At 37.2% G+C, this 17,281-nt stretch overlaps 1 protein-coding gene across 6 annotated transcripts in view; it reads left to right on the top strand.

Moving 5' to 3' along the window:
- PCYT1B (phosphate cytidylyltransferase 1B, choline) overlaps positions 1-17,281 on the top strand; it is a 116,978-nt gene that overhangs the window by 50,758 nt on the left and 48,939 nt on the right. For all 6 annotated transcript variants that reach the window (XM_004469700.3, XM_058291203.1, XM_012529503.3 and 3 more), the window contains one exon: positions 8,642-8,758. In XM_004469700.3, coding sequence (XP_004469757.1) covers positions 8,642-8,758 — 117 coding nt within the window. The remainder of the gene's footprint in view (positions 1-8,641; positions 8,759-17,281) is intronic.

The raw sequence follows: 17,281 nt of genomic DNA, 5'->3' as shown, positions 1-17,281 counted from the left end.
GAATCAAACTGAAATAAGATGGTGGAGCATTTTGAAATAGCTGTGTGGTGGGTTCTGGAACATGCAAGAGAATTTGTGATGTTCCTGGGCACCTGCCTAGGGAAATTCCTGTTAGGAATTTATTTAGAACTTCTAATATCAGTGTTAAAAATGTGATAAGTTAGTTCTTTGATTTCCTGGGAGACCCACATTGGTCTTTGACCACTCTCTGATAACCATGGTTTTATTAGAGCATTTGTTCTCAAACTCTAGTGTGCTTAGAATCACCAGGAGGGCTTGTTAAAACACCTACTGCTGGGCTCCACCCCCAGGTGGATTTAGTAGATCTGGGGTGGGACTTGAGAATTTATATCAGTGTCACCAAGTTCCCTGGTGATACTGATACTGCTGGTCCTGGGACCACACTTAAAGAACCACTGCTTAAGTGCAACAGTTGGCAGTGTTTAGAGGAAGTGACAGGGAGATTATCCAAATATAATTGTTGGAGAATTGAACTGTTAGCAAAGCTCAGAAATTTAAAAAATATCTTGCTGCTTGATTACTATTTAAGAAACAAGAAAAACATCAATACAGTTTTGAAGGGTTTGGTAATTTTCAAGAACAGTAAGCAATTGCCTTTTTGTGGTTCTGTCTTGAGCATTCCACTGAAAAGACAAAACAGACCAGTAGCTTTATCCTGTTTGGAATTTGTTGAGCATCTTGGATATGTATATTCATGTCTTTCATTAAATATGGGAAGTCTTCAGCCCTTATTTCTTTGAATGGTCTTTCTGTCCCTTTCTTCTCTTTCTGGGACTCCCAGAATGCATATAGTGGTTTGCTTGATGTTGTCCCTCAGGTTTCTCATTCTTCTTTCTTTTCCTCAGACTGGATCATTTCAATTGTCTTATTTTCAAGTTCACGGATTCTTTCTTCTGCTAGCTCCAATTTGCTGTTGAACCTGTCTAGGAACCTTTTTTTTTCTGTTACTGTGGTCTGCAACTCTATATTGTTCCTTTTCATAACTTTCATCTCTATTCATATTCTCTTTATGTTCATCTGTCATTTTCCTGATTTCCTTTAGTTCTTTGCTCTTGTTTTCCTTTAGCTCTTTGAGCATATTTAGGACCATTTAAAAAAAGTCTTTGGTGTGTTGCAGGTCTGGTCCTCCTCATTGATAGTTTCTAATGCTTTAATCTTCTCCTTTGCCTGGGCCATTGCTTCCTGTTTCTTTGTATGTTTTGGAATCTTTTGTTGAAACCTGGGCATTTTTATATTTTAACATGTTATTGCTGGAATTTAGACTGTGAGACATCTGTTCTTAAGCTTGTATCCAGCTAGTGCTGTGACAGAGCTTTCCTTGAATTCCAGGAGGTAACAACAACAACAAAAAGTGACACACACTCCCACCTTTCCCAGTCTTTGCAGATTGTCCTGTGTCAATGCTGTCTTTCAGGGCTTATCCAAACACGGAGTTTAGAGGATACCTTGAGGCCAAAGCATGGGAGCCTTCCTGTCTTGGACATGTGCTTGTGGCCCTAGGAATTCCCCTGTTTACATGGACCTGAATATCCCTTCTTCACTATCCCGGGTACTGCACTGTAAGTCCCTCAGCCAGCAATCCCTTGCCCTGTACAGCCATGACTTGACTGCTCTCCCACAGCGTTCTGTAGAAGATGGTTCTGGCGAATTCATAGTTTTTGCTCTTATGTATTTAGACTTTGGTTCTGACATGTTTGAAATTATTTCTTGATACTTTCCCCTTTCTCTTTTATTTTTCACTTTAAATCCCTGCCCAACACCTCCAGTCATTCTTTTTCTTTTAAGTTCTCTGGGTTTCCACACACATTGTATTACTAAGGCAGAAGGCATTATGTATAAAGTTATGGAGGTATGAGGTATTGGTTGCATCTAGAGTGACAACTGGGTGTGCCTTATCAATGTGACCCCACCATCATAACCACATCTTTTTTTTTTCTCTACCTCATCCACTAGACTGAGAATAACCCATTTATCATGATAATCCCTCCTGGTATCAGAGCAAAGGGAGACAAATGGTAAAATAATGTTACTATTACTATATTATTAACCATGAGTTTATATGCAAGAGTAAACTTTCATGGGATGACTCAGGAGTAATAACTGAGAAGGAGTTTAAAATATACATTAGAAAGGGAGAGAAATATAAAGTCATAATGGTTTCACTAGTGTCAAACAAATAGATTTGGGATTGCATTTAGGTTTAGAAATTGAAAACCATTTTATTTTGTCACTGCAGAGAACTGACAAGCAACATCTTGCTGTATCATAAAGCAAGAGTTACAGAAGTTTTTTTTATTGTGAAATAAAAGAACCAACTTTAAGACCAGAAAGAAGGGAACACAATGAGTAGATTCATTATAAGCTAATTTGTACTAAAATAAATAACAAGAAGTATGTTTTATAATATATATATTATATATATAATATAAACTCTCACTAGCCATATTTTATGACTTAATTGTCTATGATGTGTTTCACATACTTAAGTCTGCCCAAACAGGGGTTAGGGTATTTATTTTAAAGGAGGTAAAGACAAGCTCTGTTCACAGTTTTCAGAGCTCCTTGACATTGTTTGTGAGGTCACAAAGGAATGATGAAACCTCAAGAGAAGGAACAGAGTAAAGCAAAAAGGTATTGGAATTGGCACCTTTGATAAAGCTCGACTGGTCCAGTCGAGAAGATATGAACCTACCAGGTAGTATATGTAGCCTGAGGCATAGAGAATCCTTCTGTATTGATATAAAAAGTCCAAGGGATTATTTCATAGATTCTCTTTAACTAAAGCTGACTTTTTTCTTAGAGAGAAACTCTGTTCTGATTTCCTGTTTTCCTTCTCAAAAAGGGGGTTTGTGTTAGTCTTTTTCCACAATATATAGTTTCCCAAACTTCATTTTTCAGGAGCCACCTTAATGAATTTTGCCTTATTTATGTGCTACCTGCACTATAATTTACTCAATTTTTCTCTAAATGCAATAATGTTTTAACTTAAATGTTTATGTAGAATGATGTAAACCTTATAAAATAAACAGATAACGTAGATTTTAAAAGGTTAATTTTTGCCACCTTTCTTGCACGTCAGTTGTGCACAAAAATACATTACTGGTTATAATTACTGGGCATTTAGTAACAGCCTCTCTCCTCTCTCTCTCTCTTTTTAAAGAATCCATATTGGCAAGTAGTCTCCTAGAAAGTTTCTTGGGGTAGAAAGAACAGTGGAAAAGTTATACAGGAACTTTGGTTTGTACTCAAACATCATCATTGATTGGTTGTATGACACTGGGTAAACTGCTTGCTTATCCTCCATTGCCCCTCTATAAAATGGGAGTAATAATAAGTCTACTTTTCCCTATCTACCTCACAGAAGTGATGCAAAGATTCAGTGAAATGTCATATATGTGGCATTGATGTGGAAAAAGTGGCCATGGTGGCTGCTGGGTGCGGGGAATGGGAGGAAGAGATGAGATGTGGAGGCATTTTCGGGACTTGGAGTTGTCCTGGGTGGTGGTGCCCCAGGGACAATTGCCGGATGTTGTATGTCCTCCCATGGCCCACTGGATGGAACGTGGGAGAGTGTGGGCTATGGTGTGGACCACTGGCCATGGGGTGCAGCGATGCCCAGAGATATACTCACCAGATGCAATGGATGTGTCATGATGATGGGGGAGAGTGTTACTGTGGGGGGAGTGGTGGGGTGGGGGCGGTGGGGGTGAATGGGGACCTCGTATTTTTTGAATGTAATATTTTTTTTTTTTTTTTTTTTAAAGATTTATTTATTTATTTAACCCCCCCTCCCCCGTTTGTCTGTTCTTGGTGTCTATTTGCTGCGTCTTGTTTCTTTGTCCGCTTCTGTTGTCGTCAGCGGCACGGGAAGTGTGGGCGGCGCCATTCCTGGGCAGGCTGCACTTTCTTTTCACGCTGGGCGGCTTTCCTCACGGGCGCACTCCTTGCGCGTGGGGCTCCCCCACGCGGGGGACACCCTTGCGTGGCACAGCACTCCTTGCGCGCATCAGCACTGCGCATGGCCAGCTCCACAAGGGTCAAGGAGGCCCGGGGTTTGAACCGCGGACCTCCCATGTGGTAGACGGACGCCCTAACCATTGGGCCAAAGTCCGTTTCCCTGAATGTAATATTTTTTAAAAAATGAATAAATAAAATAAAATTTAAAAAAATAATGAAATATGTACTTAAACATTTTTTTTCAATATTTTAATTTTTAATTTTTTTAGGAAGTACTGGTGTTTGAACCCAGGACCTCGAATATGGGAAGCAGACGCTCAACCACTGAGCTACATCTGCTCCCCAATAAGAGTTGTTTTTTTGTTTGTTTTTAGGATGTACCAGGGATTGAACCTGGGACGTTGTACATGGGAAACAGGCACTCAACCCATGTGTACTTTTAAATTGTCTATACTTTTAAGGCACTGTTGAAATGTAGGTTGTTAATAGCCATAATCAATTCTCTTGTTGCCTGAATATGAAGCAAATTTCAATAAATACCATGATAACATGCCCCACAATAATGTGACTGTAATGCAGTTGTTGATTGTCTCCTCTCTGTAAGTACGTTTAGCTTCTTAACCAACTGTCAAGCTGTTTTCCAAAGCAGGCACTCAACCACTGAGCTATATCTGCTCCCCTTGCCCCCCTTTTTAATGAGTTATTACTGAGTTTAAGAGTTCTTTATGTATTCTAGACACAAGTCCCATATCAGAAATATATTTTTCAAATATTTTCTTCCAGCTTGTGGCTTGCCTTTTTCATTTTTGTAAAAATATCTTGTGAAGAGCAAAAGTTGGAAAGTTTGAAAAAGCCCAATTTGTCAATTTTGTTTTACAGTTATCCTTTTGGTGCCCTATTTAAGAAATTTTTGCCAAACCCAAGGTCACTAAGATTTTCTCTTGTTTTCTTCTAGAAGGTTTACAGTTTAATTTGAGGTCTATGATACAATTTAAGTTCATTTTTGTGTATGATGTGAGATGCGAGGTAAGCATAGACCCCTTCACAGTTCCATTGTTTATTATTTTTTTAAGATTTATCTTATTTATTCCTCCCCCATTTGCACTCGCTGTCTGTTCTCTGTGTCCATTTACTGTATGCTCTCTGTGTCTGCTCATCTTCTCTTTAGGAGGCACCAGGAACCAAACCCAGGACCTCCCACGTGAGAGAGAGGTGCTCAGTCACTTGAGATACTTCAGCTCCCTACTTTTTGTCAGGTCTCTCATTGTCTTTCCTCTTTGTTGCATCATCTTGTGTCAGCTTGCCACTCCCGCCCATCGCATCAGCTGGCTATCTTGCTTGTCTTCTCCAGGAGGCACTGGGAACTGAACTGAACCAGATCTTGTACACAAGATCATTGTCAAAGCCCCAGCTTCACATACCGTGGTTCCCAGCACAGGCACTCTGGATGGTCTCAGATGCCTGAAAGGATATCCAGAAAATCTCAAACCAAACCTGAAAACAAATTAACATACAAACTAACTAAAAAGCCATAGTCAATTAAAAAACAAGCTTTGTTATGGAGACATTTAGGCCTACACAAAAATAGAACAAGATAATCAGAATTTGTGTGTCACTCATACCCAACAATCACCAGCTCATGGCCAGTCTTGGCCCACACATGCTCTCATCTGCTCTTTCCTCCTGAATTACTTAGAAAAAAAATTGAAGACTTCCTAACATTCCATCAATAAATATTTCTGTATATGTATCTTAAAAAAAATAAGAACCATTATAGCATTATCTTAACTGAAAATTCACAATAATCAGTTAATATTAAATATCTAGTTGTCTTGTGTCTTTTTTTAATTGTTTGAATTCAAATCTAGGTAATATCCACACATTACATTTGGTTAATGTATTTTTTAAAAGATTTATTTATTTATTTCTCCCTATCCCCCTCGTTGTCTGCTCTCTCTGTCCATTCGCTGTGTGTTCTTCTGTGTCTGCTTGTCTTCTCTTTAGGAAGCACCAGGAACTGATCCTGGGACCTTCTGGAGTGTAAGAGAGATGCTCAATCTCTTGCACCACCTCAGCTCCCTGGTCTACTGTGTCTCTTGTCTCTCTATGTCTCTTCTTGTGCTAGCTCTCTGCTCAGGCCAGCTTGCCTTCACCAGGAAGCCCTGGGAATCGAACCCTGGACTTCCCATGTGGTAGATGGGAGCTCAATCACTTGAGCCACATCCACCTCTTTGATTGATGTCTTTTACCACTCCTTTAGTCTATAGGTACCCCTTCTATCTCTCTTTTTTCTTTGAAGTTTATTTGTTAAAGAGACTTTTTTTTTCCTGTCCTATAGAATTTCTCACAGTGTGGGAATTGCTGACACACTACAATTTTTAAAAGTGAGCTTATTGCAAAATCTACTCCACAAATACTCTTCAAAGATTTACTAAATGGCCTTTTTCTCAGTAATTATGTCATCTTTCTTTACTTTTCTTTCCTCCCTGCTTCCTGAATTCATTTATCTTGATCACCTCTGAATCAATAACAGAAAGTTCTGCAAAACTGCCATCTGCTTTCCCCTGGGATTCATATCTTAAAACAAATTTTCCTCAATTGAATTCAAATTGAATAAGAGCATTGAAACCAAGGATCTCTCATTAGACAGTTTGTTATTTCAAAGCATTTTCTATTTACTGTGCCTTATTTAGAATACAGTGTAATCCTGCAAAGGCAATTCTGTTTGTTCAAAATGGTGTATAATTGGAAATAATTGTAATTCCCTATCTGACATAACGTCTCACTTTTCTAAATTAGAGAAATTTAATTTATTAGAAACATTGTAGCATTTGAATTTATTAATGTTACATTTCCTTTTCTTTTTGATCCAAATTAATGAGGTTGTACTGTATAGGGAAATAATCACAATTTTAAATCTAAGCCTTAAAGATCATTCAGTAGAAGCTTGCATTGATTTCTTTTTTAAATTTCTTTTTAATTTGAGAAGTTGTTAGTTAACAAAGCAATCATGAATACTATACAGGATTCCCATACATTGCCTCACCACCAATACCTTATATTGTTGTGACACATTTGTTACAAATGATGGAGAATATGGTCATGATATTACTGCTATCTTGTATAGCTTATATAGCTTATATTTGGTGCATTTTCCCCACAAACCATCCCATTATTAATATTTAGTATTGTTTATTTGTTATAGTTCCTGAGAGAACATTCTTGTGTTTATACTATTAACCACTCCATCATTCACCATGGGGTTTGCTGTGTTATATGTTCCCTTGCCTTGTACAATCCATCCAAATTGTATACTCCATGGCTCTCAGTTTCATCACAGAGTTGTGCTGTCATCAGCTCAATCCATTTCAGAACATTTTCATTACTCCAAAAGGTAAAATCCCATACTTCCTCATTATTGACCCTTAGCATTGATATAGTATCTTCTTTGCTATTGCTGCAAAACTGTCAGAATATTACTGTTAATTATAGTTTATACATTACATTAGTTGTATTTTCCCATATATCTCTATATTCTGTAATAGAGGAATATTCTTGTATTTTTTATGTATTATTTTCATTAGAGAAGTTGTAAACTTACAAAATAAGCATGCGTAATATGCAGAATTCCCATACAAGACCCCTCCACCAACATTGTTGTGGAACATTTGTCACAGATTATGAGAGAGCATTGTCAGACTTTTACTACTAACTATGGTCTGTAGCACACATTTGGTCTATTTTTTTCATACTCACTGTTATTAATCCAGTACCTTCTTTAATATTGATCCAAGAATATTACAGTATTACTGTTAACTATAATCCATAAGTTACATTAATTGTATTTTTCCATGCATCACCATATTCTGACCACCTTGTAATAGTGTTGTACATTTGTTCTAGTTCATAGAAGAACATTCTTGCATTTGTATTATTAAAAACAATCTTTATCCACCTCTAGGTTCACTGTTATTCAATCCCTAGATTATCCTCTAGCTTTCTTTCAGTTGACATTAACCTCCCTGCCAGATTTGGCACCTGAGATGCCATTCCTAGTGCTCTACATTTGGCTTTCCTCTTGGCTAAAAAATGTGTGTTCTGGTTTGATTTGAATTTTTGTTTTGTTTTGTTTTTCTGATTTTAAGTCCTTAGAAGAGCCTCTTTTTTAAATTAATTTTATGGGAAAGCGGATGTGGCTCTAGCAGTTGGACATCTGCCTACCACACAGGAAGACCCAGGTTCAGTTCCTGGTTCCTCCTAAAAAAGATGAGCAAGACAGCAAGCTGACACAACAAGATGATGTAACGAGGCAACACAACAAGGAAACACAATGAATGACACAGCAAGCAGGGACCAGAGGTGGCTCAAGCAATTGGGCACCTCCCTCCCACATCGGAGGTCCCAGGTTCGGTTCCCAGTGCCCCCTAAAAAGAAGACAAGCAGACACAGAGAGCAGACAACAAGTGCAAACAATGGGGGGTGGGGGGAGAGAAATAAATAAAGTCTTAAATTAATTGTTTTCAGTAATATGAAACTGATAATAGGTGGAGATGTGTCTTACCAGGATAAACTCTCTTCCAGTGCCATATGGATGGAAGAATCAGGTACCTGGGATTCTTTATTATTTTGCTGTTCTATTGATGATGCTTTCTTTCTTCCACAGTTGACAGGCCTGTCAGAGTATATGCAGATGGAATATTTGACCTCTTTCACTCTGGTCATGCAAGGGCGCTGATGCAAGCAAAAACACTGTTTCCCAACAGCTACTTGTTGGTAGGAGGTAAGAAGTATATATTCTCTCTTTATAATCAAAGTCCTGAAAAGGGGCCCCCTTCTGCATTCCATCATTAAAACCTCAAATTCTTAATGCTTCCAGTTCAGCCCATACCAGCTCATTTGTTTGCTGCCCCAAATTTAAAATGACATTTTAAAAAATGAGGGAAATTACATCATGGAATTGCACACCACTCATCCTCAGAAAGAGAGACTAATAATACCGCCAAGGGTAACTGCTTCTTGTTTTCCATTAATGCCTTTCTCCTTGTGTGTGAGGTATGATCCAGTTTGTTTTTACATTTTTGAGAGGGTTAGGAGAAAAGCAATATTATTCTGATTTTACATTTCAGAGACCTGAAGGGTCAAGATGATTAAGGGCAAATAAGGATATTGTCAGTCTACTTTGTGTGACCCATAGCACTTAGGCTAATGATGTACTGAAAGTTGTGGCTTATAACAGTCCTAAGTAGCTGAATTTATGCACAGCATTCTGAAGAAATGACAAGTTATATACCCAAGTAATCTTGGTTCACAATGAAGGGACTGACTTGTTTCATAAACCTGAGTAGTAGAGAGAAAGGTGGTTAGATGTTGACTCAAATTTTCCTCCTCTGGAGGTTAATAGGGCCACATTGTCATTCTATCACTCTCAAAGGCTAGGAGCTGATGCTGACTCATCCGGAGGGACTTTTATCATGCTCTGAGTTCTGAGATATGTTTCAGAGTTGCTGCATAAGAGGTATTGGGTAATCCAATGAACAAAAGTTTTCCATAGTGGATTTCCAAATAAATGCAGATGTCCCTTCAATGGCCATTACTTTCATGGGTCCTTCATGGAAGTGAAGAGCATGTTAGAGGCTCTGATAGCTCAGGCAGGCAGAGTAATGTGTCAGTTTCACTTTTTTCACAGATAATGCTTAAGACTAGCTATAGCCACAGATCAGTGGTTCTCAACTCTGTTGGACCCAAAGCCCCTTCATAAACAAATATGTTGTAATGCCATGTCTGTTCACAAAGGTAGGTTATGCAAGCTATCTATGCATAGAAATAAAAAAATAAATAGGTGATACTTTAAGTGATATAAGGGGGAAATAAGCAGAAGGAAATTTATATTAATATGTATTGAATATGTAGATGTTGAGCTGTCACTGTAAGAGAAGACAATGCTTATCTATTTATAATGAATAAGCTTGGAATTAAGAAAAGATGAGAAGCCATTTCAGGTGAATTCAGGAAAAGGAAAGATCAGAGAAGTGGGTAGACATACTGAGAGAGAACCAGAGATAGAACCTGACACTAAGAGATAGAACCAGAAAAATAGGAGAATAACCTTATTAAAGGAGGGATAATATGCTTTGGTAATCCATAGATCATCGATGTATAGAAAATAGGAGAGTGTGATATTCTTACGGATGAGCTGGGTCAAAATAATTCACTATGGTATGATGTGGGTTGGGATAGAGAGAAAGTATCACAGAAACACTTTTCTTCTCTTGACACCTGCCCTAGAGGATCTCCTAGTACTGCCATGCCCTGTGATTAAAGTCAATGGAAAATTGCAACAACCCAATCCAAGCAAGAGTAACAGTGGCCCAGAATCTTTAGGAATGAAAATTTGGGTCACCCCACCAGGCAAAGAACCACAGCCTGCTGAAGTGTTTGCTGAGGGTAATGGAAACATGTAATAGGTAGTGGAAGAAGGTAGTGATAAATATGATTGTCAACCACATGACCCGTTACAGAAATGAGGACTATAATGGTCATGAATCTTTCTTTTCCCTTATCATATAATAGGTTGTATCCATTTCACGTCATAATATTTGCAGATGTCAAGTTTGAGAGTGAATATTACCCAAGAAAACTATGGGCAGTGGAAACAATAATAAAGAATTTCAATTGTTATTTTCTCCACAGATTTCTTTTTCTTATTATCTCCATTGTATGGGATGCCAATACAATGAAATGTTTTTCAACCATTTATTAATAAAATTCAGTGGGATCCTATATTTCACGTGTCTCTACTAATTTATAAAGATTTTATTTTGAAATAATTTCAAACTTACCACACGTTTCTCTACTAATTTAATAATATTTGATTCTCAGTCTGTTAAAAGGAGTCTCCAACTTTCTGTGTGTAGGCATTCTGCTGCAGGGGTGTGGTACTGGAACTCAAATCCCATGATTGGCATGGTGATCAGGATGTGATTTCCCAAGCAGTGAATATCTTTTGGTAAAATTGAGAACAAAACGAAGTGCCATCTTCCTTTGATGTATACAACAGTTGCCCTCCTGTAAAATTCAGCATCTTTCACAGCTGTTACAAAAATATTTGGTGATTGTATGTAAAATAAAGGGAGATTCTAGACACAAATGCTTTTTAATAATTATGCAAGGGCATTCAGAAATCTTATGGGTTCTAGGCAACTTCTCACGTGTTGGGCTCCATGCATCCCAAAATGTTTAGCATTATTGGCCCCTGCCACTGAAGGCCAATAGCTGCTTCCAATCAGCTATTGTGGCAGCTAAAGATGCCCCAGAAATTTCCCAAAATGCTCCCAAGGGGATGGTGAAACCCTTGTTGAGAACCATCATCTTAGACTAGGCATCTTCAAACTTTGTTCTGCACAATCCCTAAAATTTTGAAAAACTATATACCTTCTTGCACTAAAATTTTCATCCTAAATTTAAGTAGTTGTAAAAGGTATAATTTCTGTAAATTGTAAATATTGTAAATACTGACATTTTACAACAAAAATTTTATCTTACTCAAATATATCCAATGGATTTTTTTTGTCATTTTAAAAACAACTTATTGAAATATATCATTCATACATGAACATACATAAACAAGTGTATAATAAAAGTTGTGAATTTACAAAACAAGCATGCATAACAGGGAGAGAGTATAGCTCTGTGGTTGAGTGCCTGGTTTGCATGTATAAGGTACTGGGTTCCCCCTGGTACCCCCTAAAAAAAGTAAATAAATACTGCTTTTGGGAAAAAAAAAACATGCTTAATTTCATACAGGGCTCCCATACATCACCCCACCACAAATACGTTGCATTGTTGAGAAATATTTGTAACAAACTGTGAAACACATTGTCAAAGTATTACTACTAACTATAGTCCATATCTTATGTTGGTGTATTTTTCCCCCAACCCACACTTTTTTTTTTGTTCATAAACCATATAATGTATCTAAAGTGTACAATCAATGGCATTTGGTATAATCACCGAGTTGCGCATTCATCACTTCAATCAATATTAGAACATTTTTATTACTACAAAAAAAAAACTAAAAAAATCCTATATCATACCCATATGTTAGCACTATGAATTACATATCCTATGATGTGCTTTCACCACATACTGTGATGCTCTGATATATATTACCCCTTTTTTCCCTTATATTTGTATTTTCGTTCTGTTTCTCTTAATGTAGTTTTTCCTGATGTGGTATGTTTTAACATTTGCAAATCTTTTTTGATCATTCTATCATACTTCTCTGAAGCAAAAATATGCATATAAATTAGTGTAAAACTAACCAAAGCAACAAAGTATACATTTTTAAGAAAAGATTTGTTTATTTATGTCTCCCTCCTCCCTCCATTGTCTACTCTCTGTGTCCATTCACGGTGTGTTCTTTCTGTGTCTGCTTGTATTCTCATTAGATGGCTCCGGGAACCAATCCTGGGACCTTCCGGAGTGGGGGAGAGGCGATTACTCTCTTGCGCCACCTCAGCTCCCTCGTCTGCTGCATCTCTTATTGTCTCTCCTCTTTGTCTCTTTTTGTTATGTCATCTCCGCACCCGCTCTCTGCGTGAGCCGGCACTCCTGCGTGGGCCAGCACTCCTTGTGTGGGGTAGCACTCTGCGTAGGCCAGCTCACCACACGGGCCAGCTTGCCTTCACCAGGAGGTCCTGGGTATCAAATCCTGGACGTTCTGGGTATCGAACCCTGGACCTCCTATATGGTAGACAGGAGCCTAATTGCTTGAGCCATATCTGCTTCCTAGCACATTATACATTTTGATAAATAATTGCTAAATGTAAACATAAATTTTGATTTTAAATCTTTTTTTTTTTTTAAAGGAGGTACTAGGGATCGAATCCAGGACCTCATGTATGGGAAGCAGGCGCTCAACCACTGAGCTACATCTGCTCCCAAATGAGAGCTGCTTTTTTCATTTGTTTTGTTTTTAGGAGGTATTGGGAATTGGACCCGGGACCCCGTACATGGGAAGCAGGTGCTCAACCACTTGAGCTACATCTGCTCCCCAATCTATTTCTTAATGAGATGAGTGGGATCTCATTATTTGTGGATGAATATAGCTTGTTGATGGAATGAGACAGGGTTTACATCTATTCTATTCCTATTTTTTCTTATTTCACTTGTGCTGAAATATTTTGTTCAGACAAATATGTAGATGGGGTTGGAAGGAGTTTTGTTATAGAGATGCCATTCAATTCTTTGAATCCTTCTGAGTTAATATGCCAAAAATAAAAAATAATTGATTATTAGTATTTTCATCAAATAATTTTTAACAATCTGTCAAGTGACAATTTGTTAAGGTCCTCCTTGAAATATGTTGGAAGCAATGAGTTAGAAATGACTTGAACTGCAAAGCATCTGTTACCAAGCTGTTAGAATCATTCGCTTACTCCCTTTCTGGGAAATATAACAAAAAGGCTTTACCAAGACTTATCAAATGACTCTTAATTATAACTCTTACAATTGTTCTTGAAAGCAACTTATTCAACCAAATATACTCAGAAAGGGTTGGGAAATGGAAATATTGGTAATTTCGTTACACCATTGCCAATACAATAATTTTTTATAAAATGCTTTTTATCATGTGCTTTAAACTTTTTTTTTAAACAAAACCATAGGGCTGCAGCCTTACCTTACGAAATTTGTAGAAAACACCATCTAACCTAATTGGCAAAGCCAGTCCTCTTTGTCAAACCTACTATTAATATAAACCTGGAAACCTAGGAAAAGTCTGGCTTCACTTTTCAATTCAAATAATTGTATTAATGTGTTTCAGGAAGCTTTATAGAAGCCACTGAGAAAAAAAATTACAAAATGCATTGTGTAAAATAGAATCAGTCATTTAATCAAGATTAAAATGATGTAGATGTAATTAGTTATAAAGAAGACAATAAGTCAGTGTGCTTAGTTTGTATTAATAGTAATGCAGTATAACTTATAGATAACATTTTAAGTTATGTATAATGAGAGGAGTTTGATTAAAAGGCATGTTATTCTCTCTCTAAATGTTGGTGTGTATATATATCAAATTCTAGTGTTTGGGTTTTGGAAATAATAAAAATCAATGATAAGGGAATGGAGGTGGCTCAAGTAGTTAAGCGCCTTCTTCCCACATGGGAGGTCCTGTATTCTGTCCCCAGTGCCTCCTAAAAGCAAACAAACAAAACAGGAAACAAACGAAAAAACCAACTCAGGGAAGCTGATGTGGCTCAGTGGTTGAGTGCTGGCTTCTACATACGAGGTCCCAGCTTCAATCCCTGACCCTTGTACCTCAAAAAAAAAATCTCAATTATAAAAATCTGAAGTAATGTAATTGTCTTCATTAGATATCACAGCTAAACTTTTCCTGTATATTCAATGATAGAAAAGGTCATATACTGCTAAAAAGTAGTTGGTCTGATAGCATATCATTTTATTTTTTATTAGGAGTTAGAAATAAACATTTTAAAAGATGAAAGAAGATGAAGATTATCTATAAATGAAATATTTTATGATATGAGTTGATAAATGGGTTTGAGCCTTCCTTTTTTAAAATAAATTTTTTATTTATTTTTAAAAGATGTATAGAGCACACAAAATGTTACATTAAAAAATATAGGTGGTTCCCATATGCCCCACTCCCCCCACCCCCCATTTTTCCCACGTCAACAACTTCTTTCAGTAGTGTGGTAGAGGCTTCCTATTTAAATAAGGCATATGAAATCTGAAAAAGATAATGTATATATTTTATTCATGTTTATTCCAATATATCTTAAAAATTTTGATAACTCTAGATAATATTCCAGTTTACATTTCTAAGATAGTGATACCAGCCTATACAGTGTTGGCTTTCTTATATGATTTTTTTAAAACAAATTTTATCAATACATATTCATAAAGCATACAATTCATCCAAAATGTACAATCAATGGTATTTGATATAATCACAATTATTTTTTCTTTTTGTTCTCAACTTCATTTATTTCTGCTCTAATCTTTATTATTTCTTTCCTTCTGCTTGCTTTAGGATTGGTTTGCTGTTCTTTTTCTAGTTTCTCCAGTTGTTCAGTTAGATCTTTGGGTTTAGTTCTTTCTCCTTTTTTAACGTAGGCCTTTAGGGCTATACATTTCCTTTTCAAGACTGCCTTCACTGTATCCCATAAATTTTTGATAAATTGTGTTCTCGTTTTCACTTGTCTAACTGATTTCACTTGTGATTTCTTCTTTGACCTGATTATTTAGGAGTGTGTTGTTCAGCCTCCACACATTTGCAAATTTACTTCTTTCCTGTCTATTATTGGTTTCCAGTTTTATTCCATTATGATCCGAAAAGGTGCTTTGTATAATTTTAGTCTTTTTATATTTATTTAGAGCTGCATTGTGACCTAACATGGTCTATCCTGGAGAAAGATCCATGGGCACTTGAGAATGTATAACCCGCTGAGTTTGGATGGAACGTTCTGTATATGTCTGTTGGCTCTAATTCATTTATCATATTGTTCAAGTTCTCTGTTTTCTTTTTTTAAAAAAAAAAAAGATTTATTTTTAATTTATTTCTCCCCCCTCCCTCCCCCCCCATTGTCTGCTCTCTATGTCCATTCACTGTGTGTTCTTCTGTGTCCACTTGGATTCTGTGAGTGGCACCAGAAATCTGTGTCTTTTTTTTTCTTGTGTCATCTTGCTGTGTCAGCTCTCCATGTGTGTGGCACCACTCCTGGGCAGACTGTGCTTTTTCCATGCACGGCGGCGCGGGGGACACCCCTGTGTGGCACGGCACTCCTTGTGCACATCAGCACTGCGCGTGGACCAGCTCACACTTGAGTCAGGAGGCCCTGGGTTTGAACCCTGGACTCCCATGTGGTAGGTGGTCGCTCTATCAGTTGAGCCAAATCCGCTTCCCTCTGTTTCCTTTTTGATCTTCTGTCTAGTTGTTCTATATAATGATGTGAATCATTCGAAGTCTCCAATGATTATTGTAGAGATGTCTGTTTCTCCCTTCAATTTTGCCAGAGTTTGTCTCATGTATTTTGGGGCACCCTGGTTAGGTGCATAGATATTTATGACTGCTATTTCTTCCTGGTGGATTGTCCTTTTATTAATATAAAATGGCCTTCTGTATCTCTTGTAACTTTTTTGCATTTAAAGTCTCTTCTGTCTGATACTAGTATAGTTACCCCTGCTCTTTTCTGGTTACTATTCACGTGGAATATCTTTTTCTAACCTTTCACTTTCAGTTGGTTTGTATCCCTGGGTCTAAGGTGAGTTTCTTGTAAGCAGCATATGGATTGTTCATGTTTTTTTATTCATTGTGTCAGCCTGTATCTTTGATTGGGGAGTTTAATCTATTCACATTCAATTATATTACTGTAAATGCATTATTTATTTCCACCATGTTATTCTTTGGTTTTCATATGTCATATCATATTTTTGCCCGTCTTTTTTCTCTTTTGGTTATCCTTTCGGCTATTCTTTCTTGTATACTCTCCTCCAAACGTATCTCTCCTGTCTTTTTCTTTCAGGCTCTAAGGCTTCCTTTACTATTTCCTGCAAAGGTGGATTCTTTTGTCTGAACTCTCCTAGTTTCTGTTTGTGAGTATTTTATACTCATCTTCATATGTGAAGGACAGTTTTGCTGGAGAAAGAATTCTCGACTGGCAGTTTTTCTCTTTCAGTATCCTAATTGTTTCATACCACTGTCTTCTCACCTCCATGGTTTCTGGGCATCCCTTGTATGTGATGGTTTGCTTCTCCCTTGCTGCTCTCTGAATTTTCTCTTTATCTTTGACATTTGATATTCTGAGTAGTATGTGTCTTGAAGTAGTCCTATTTGGATTTATTCTGATTGGTGTATGGTGTGCTTCTTGGACATGTAAGTTCATTTCTTTTGTGAGAGTTGGGAGATTTTTGGCTATTTCCTTAAATATTCTTTCTACCCTTTTCTCTTCTCTTCTCCTTCTGGAACTCCCATGATACATATGTGGCTGCGTTTCATGTTGTCATTCCACTCCCTTAGCCCTTGCTCAATTTTTTCTGTTCTTTTCTCTCTTCAATTTCAGCTGTTCTGTCTTTGGTATCACTTGTTCTTTCTTCTCTCATTTTGAGTCAGCTGTTGTATGCCTCGAATGTGTTTTTGATCTCACCTATTGTATCTTTCATTCCCATGAGCTCTGTTACTGTTCTATTCATGATTTGAAATTCTTCTTTGTCCTTGCTCAATGTGTTTTGGATGTAGTTTACTTCTGTAGCCATACTGTCTTTCAACTCATTAACTTGATTT

Source organism: Dasypus novemcinctus, chromosome X, assembly GCF_030445035.2.
Source record: "Dasypus novemcinctus isolate mDasNov1 chromosome X, mDasNov1.1.hap2, whole genome shotgun sequence".
NCBI lineage: Eukaryota > Metazoa > Chordata > Mammalia > Cingulata > Dasypodidae > Dasypus > Dasypus novemcinctus.
The sequence above is the reverse complement of the archived record's forward strand: the minus strand, read 5'-3'. Positions and strand labels throughout refer to the sequence as shown.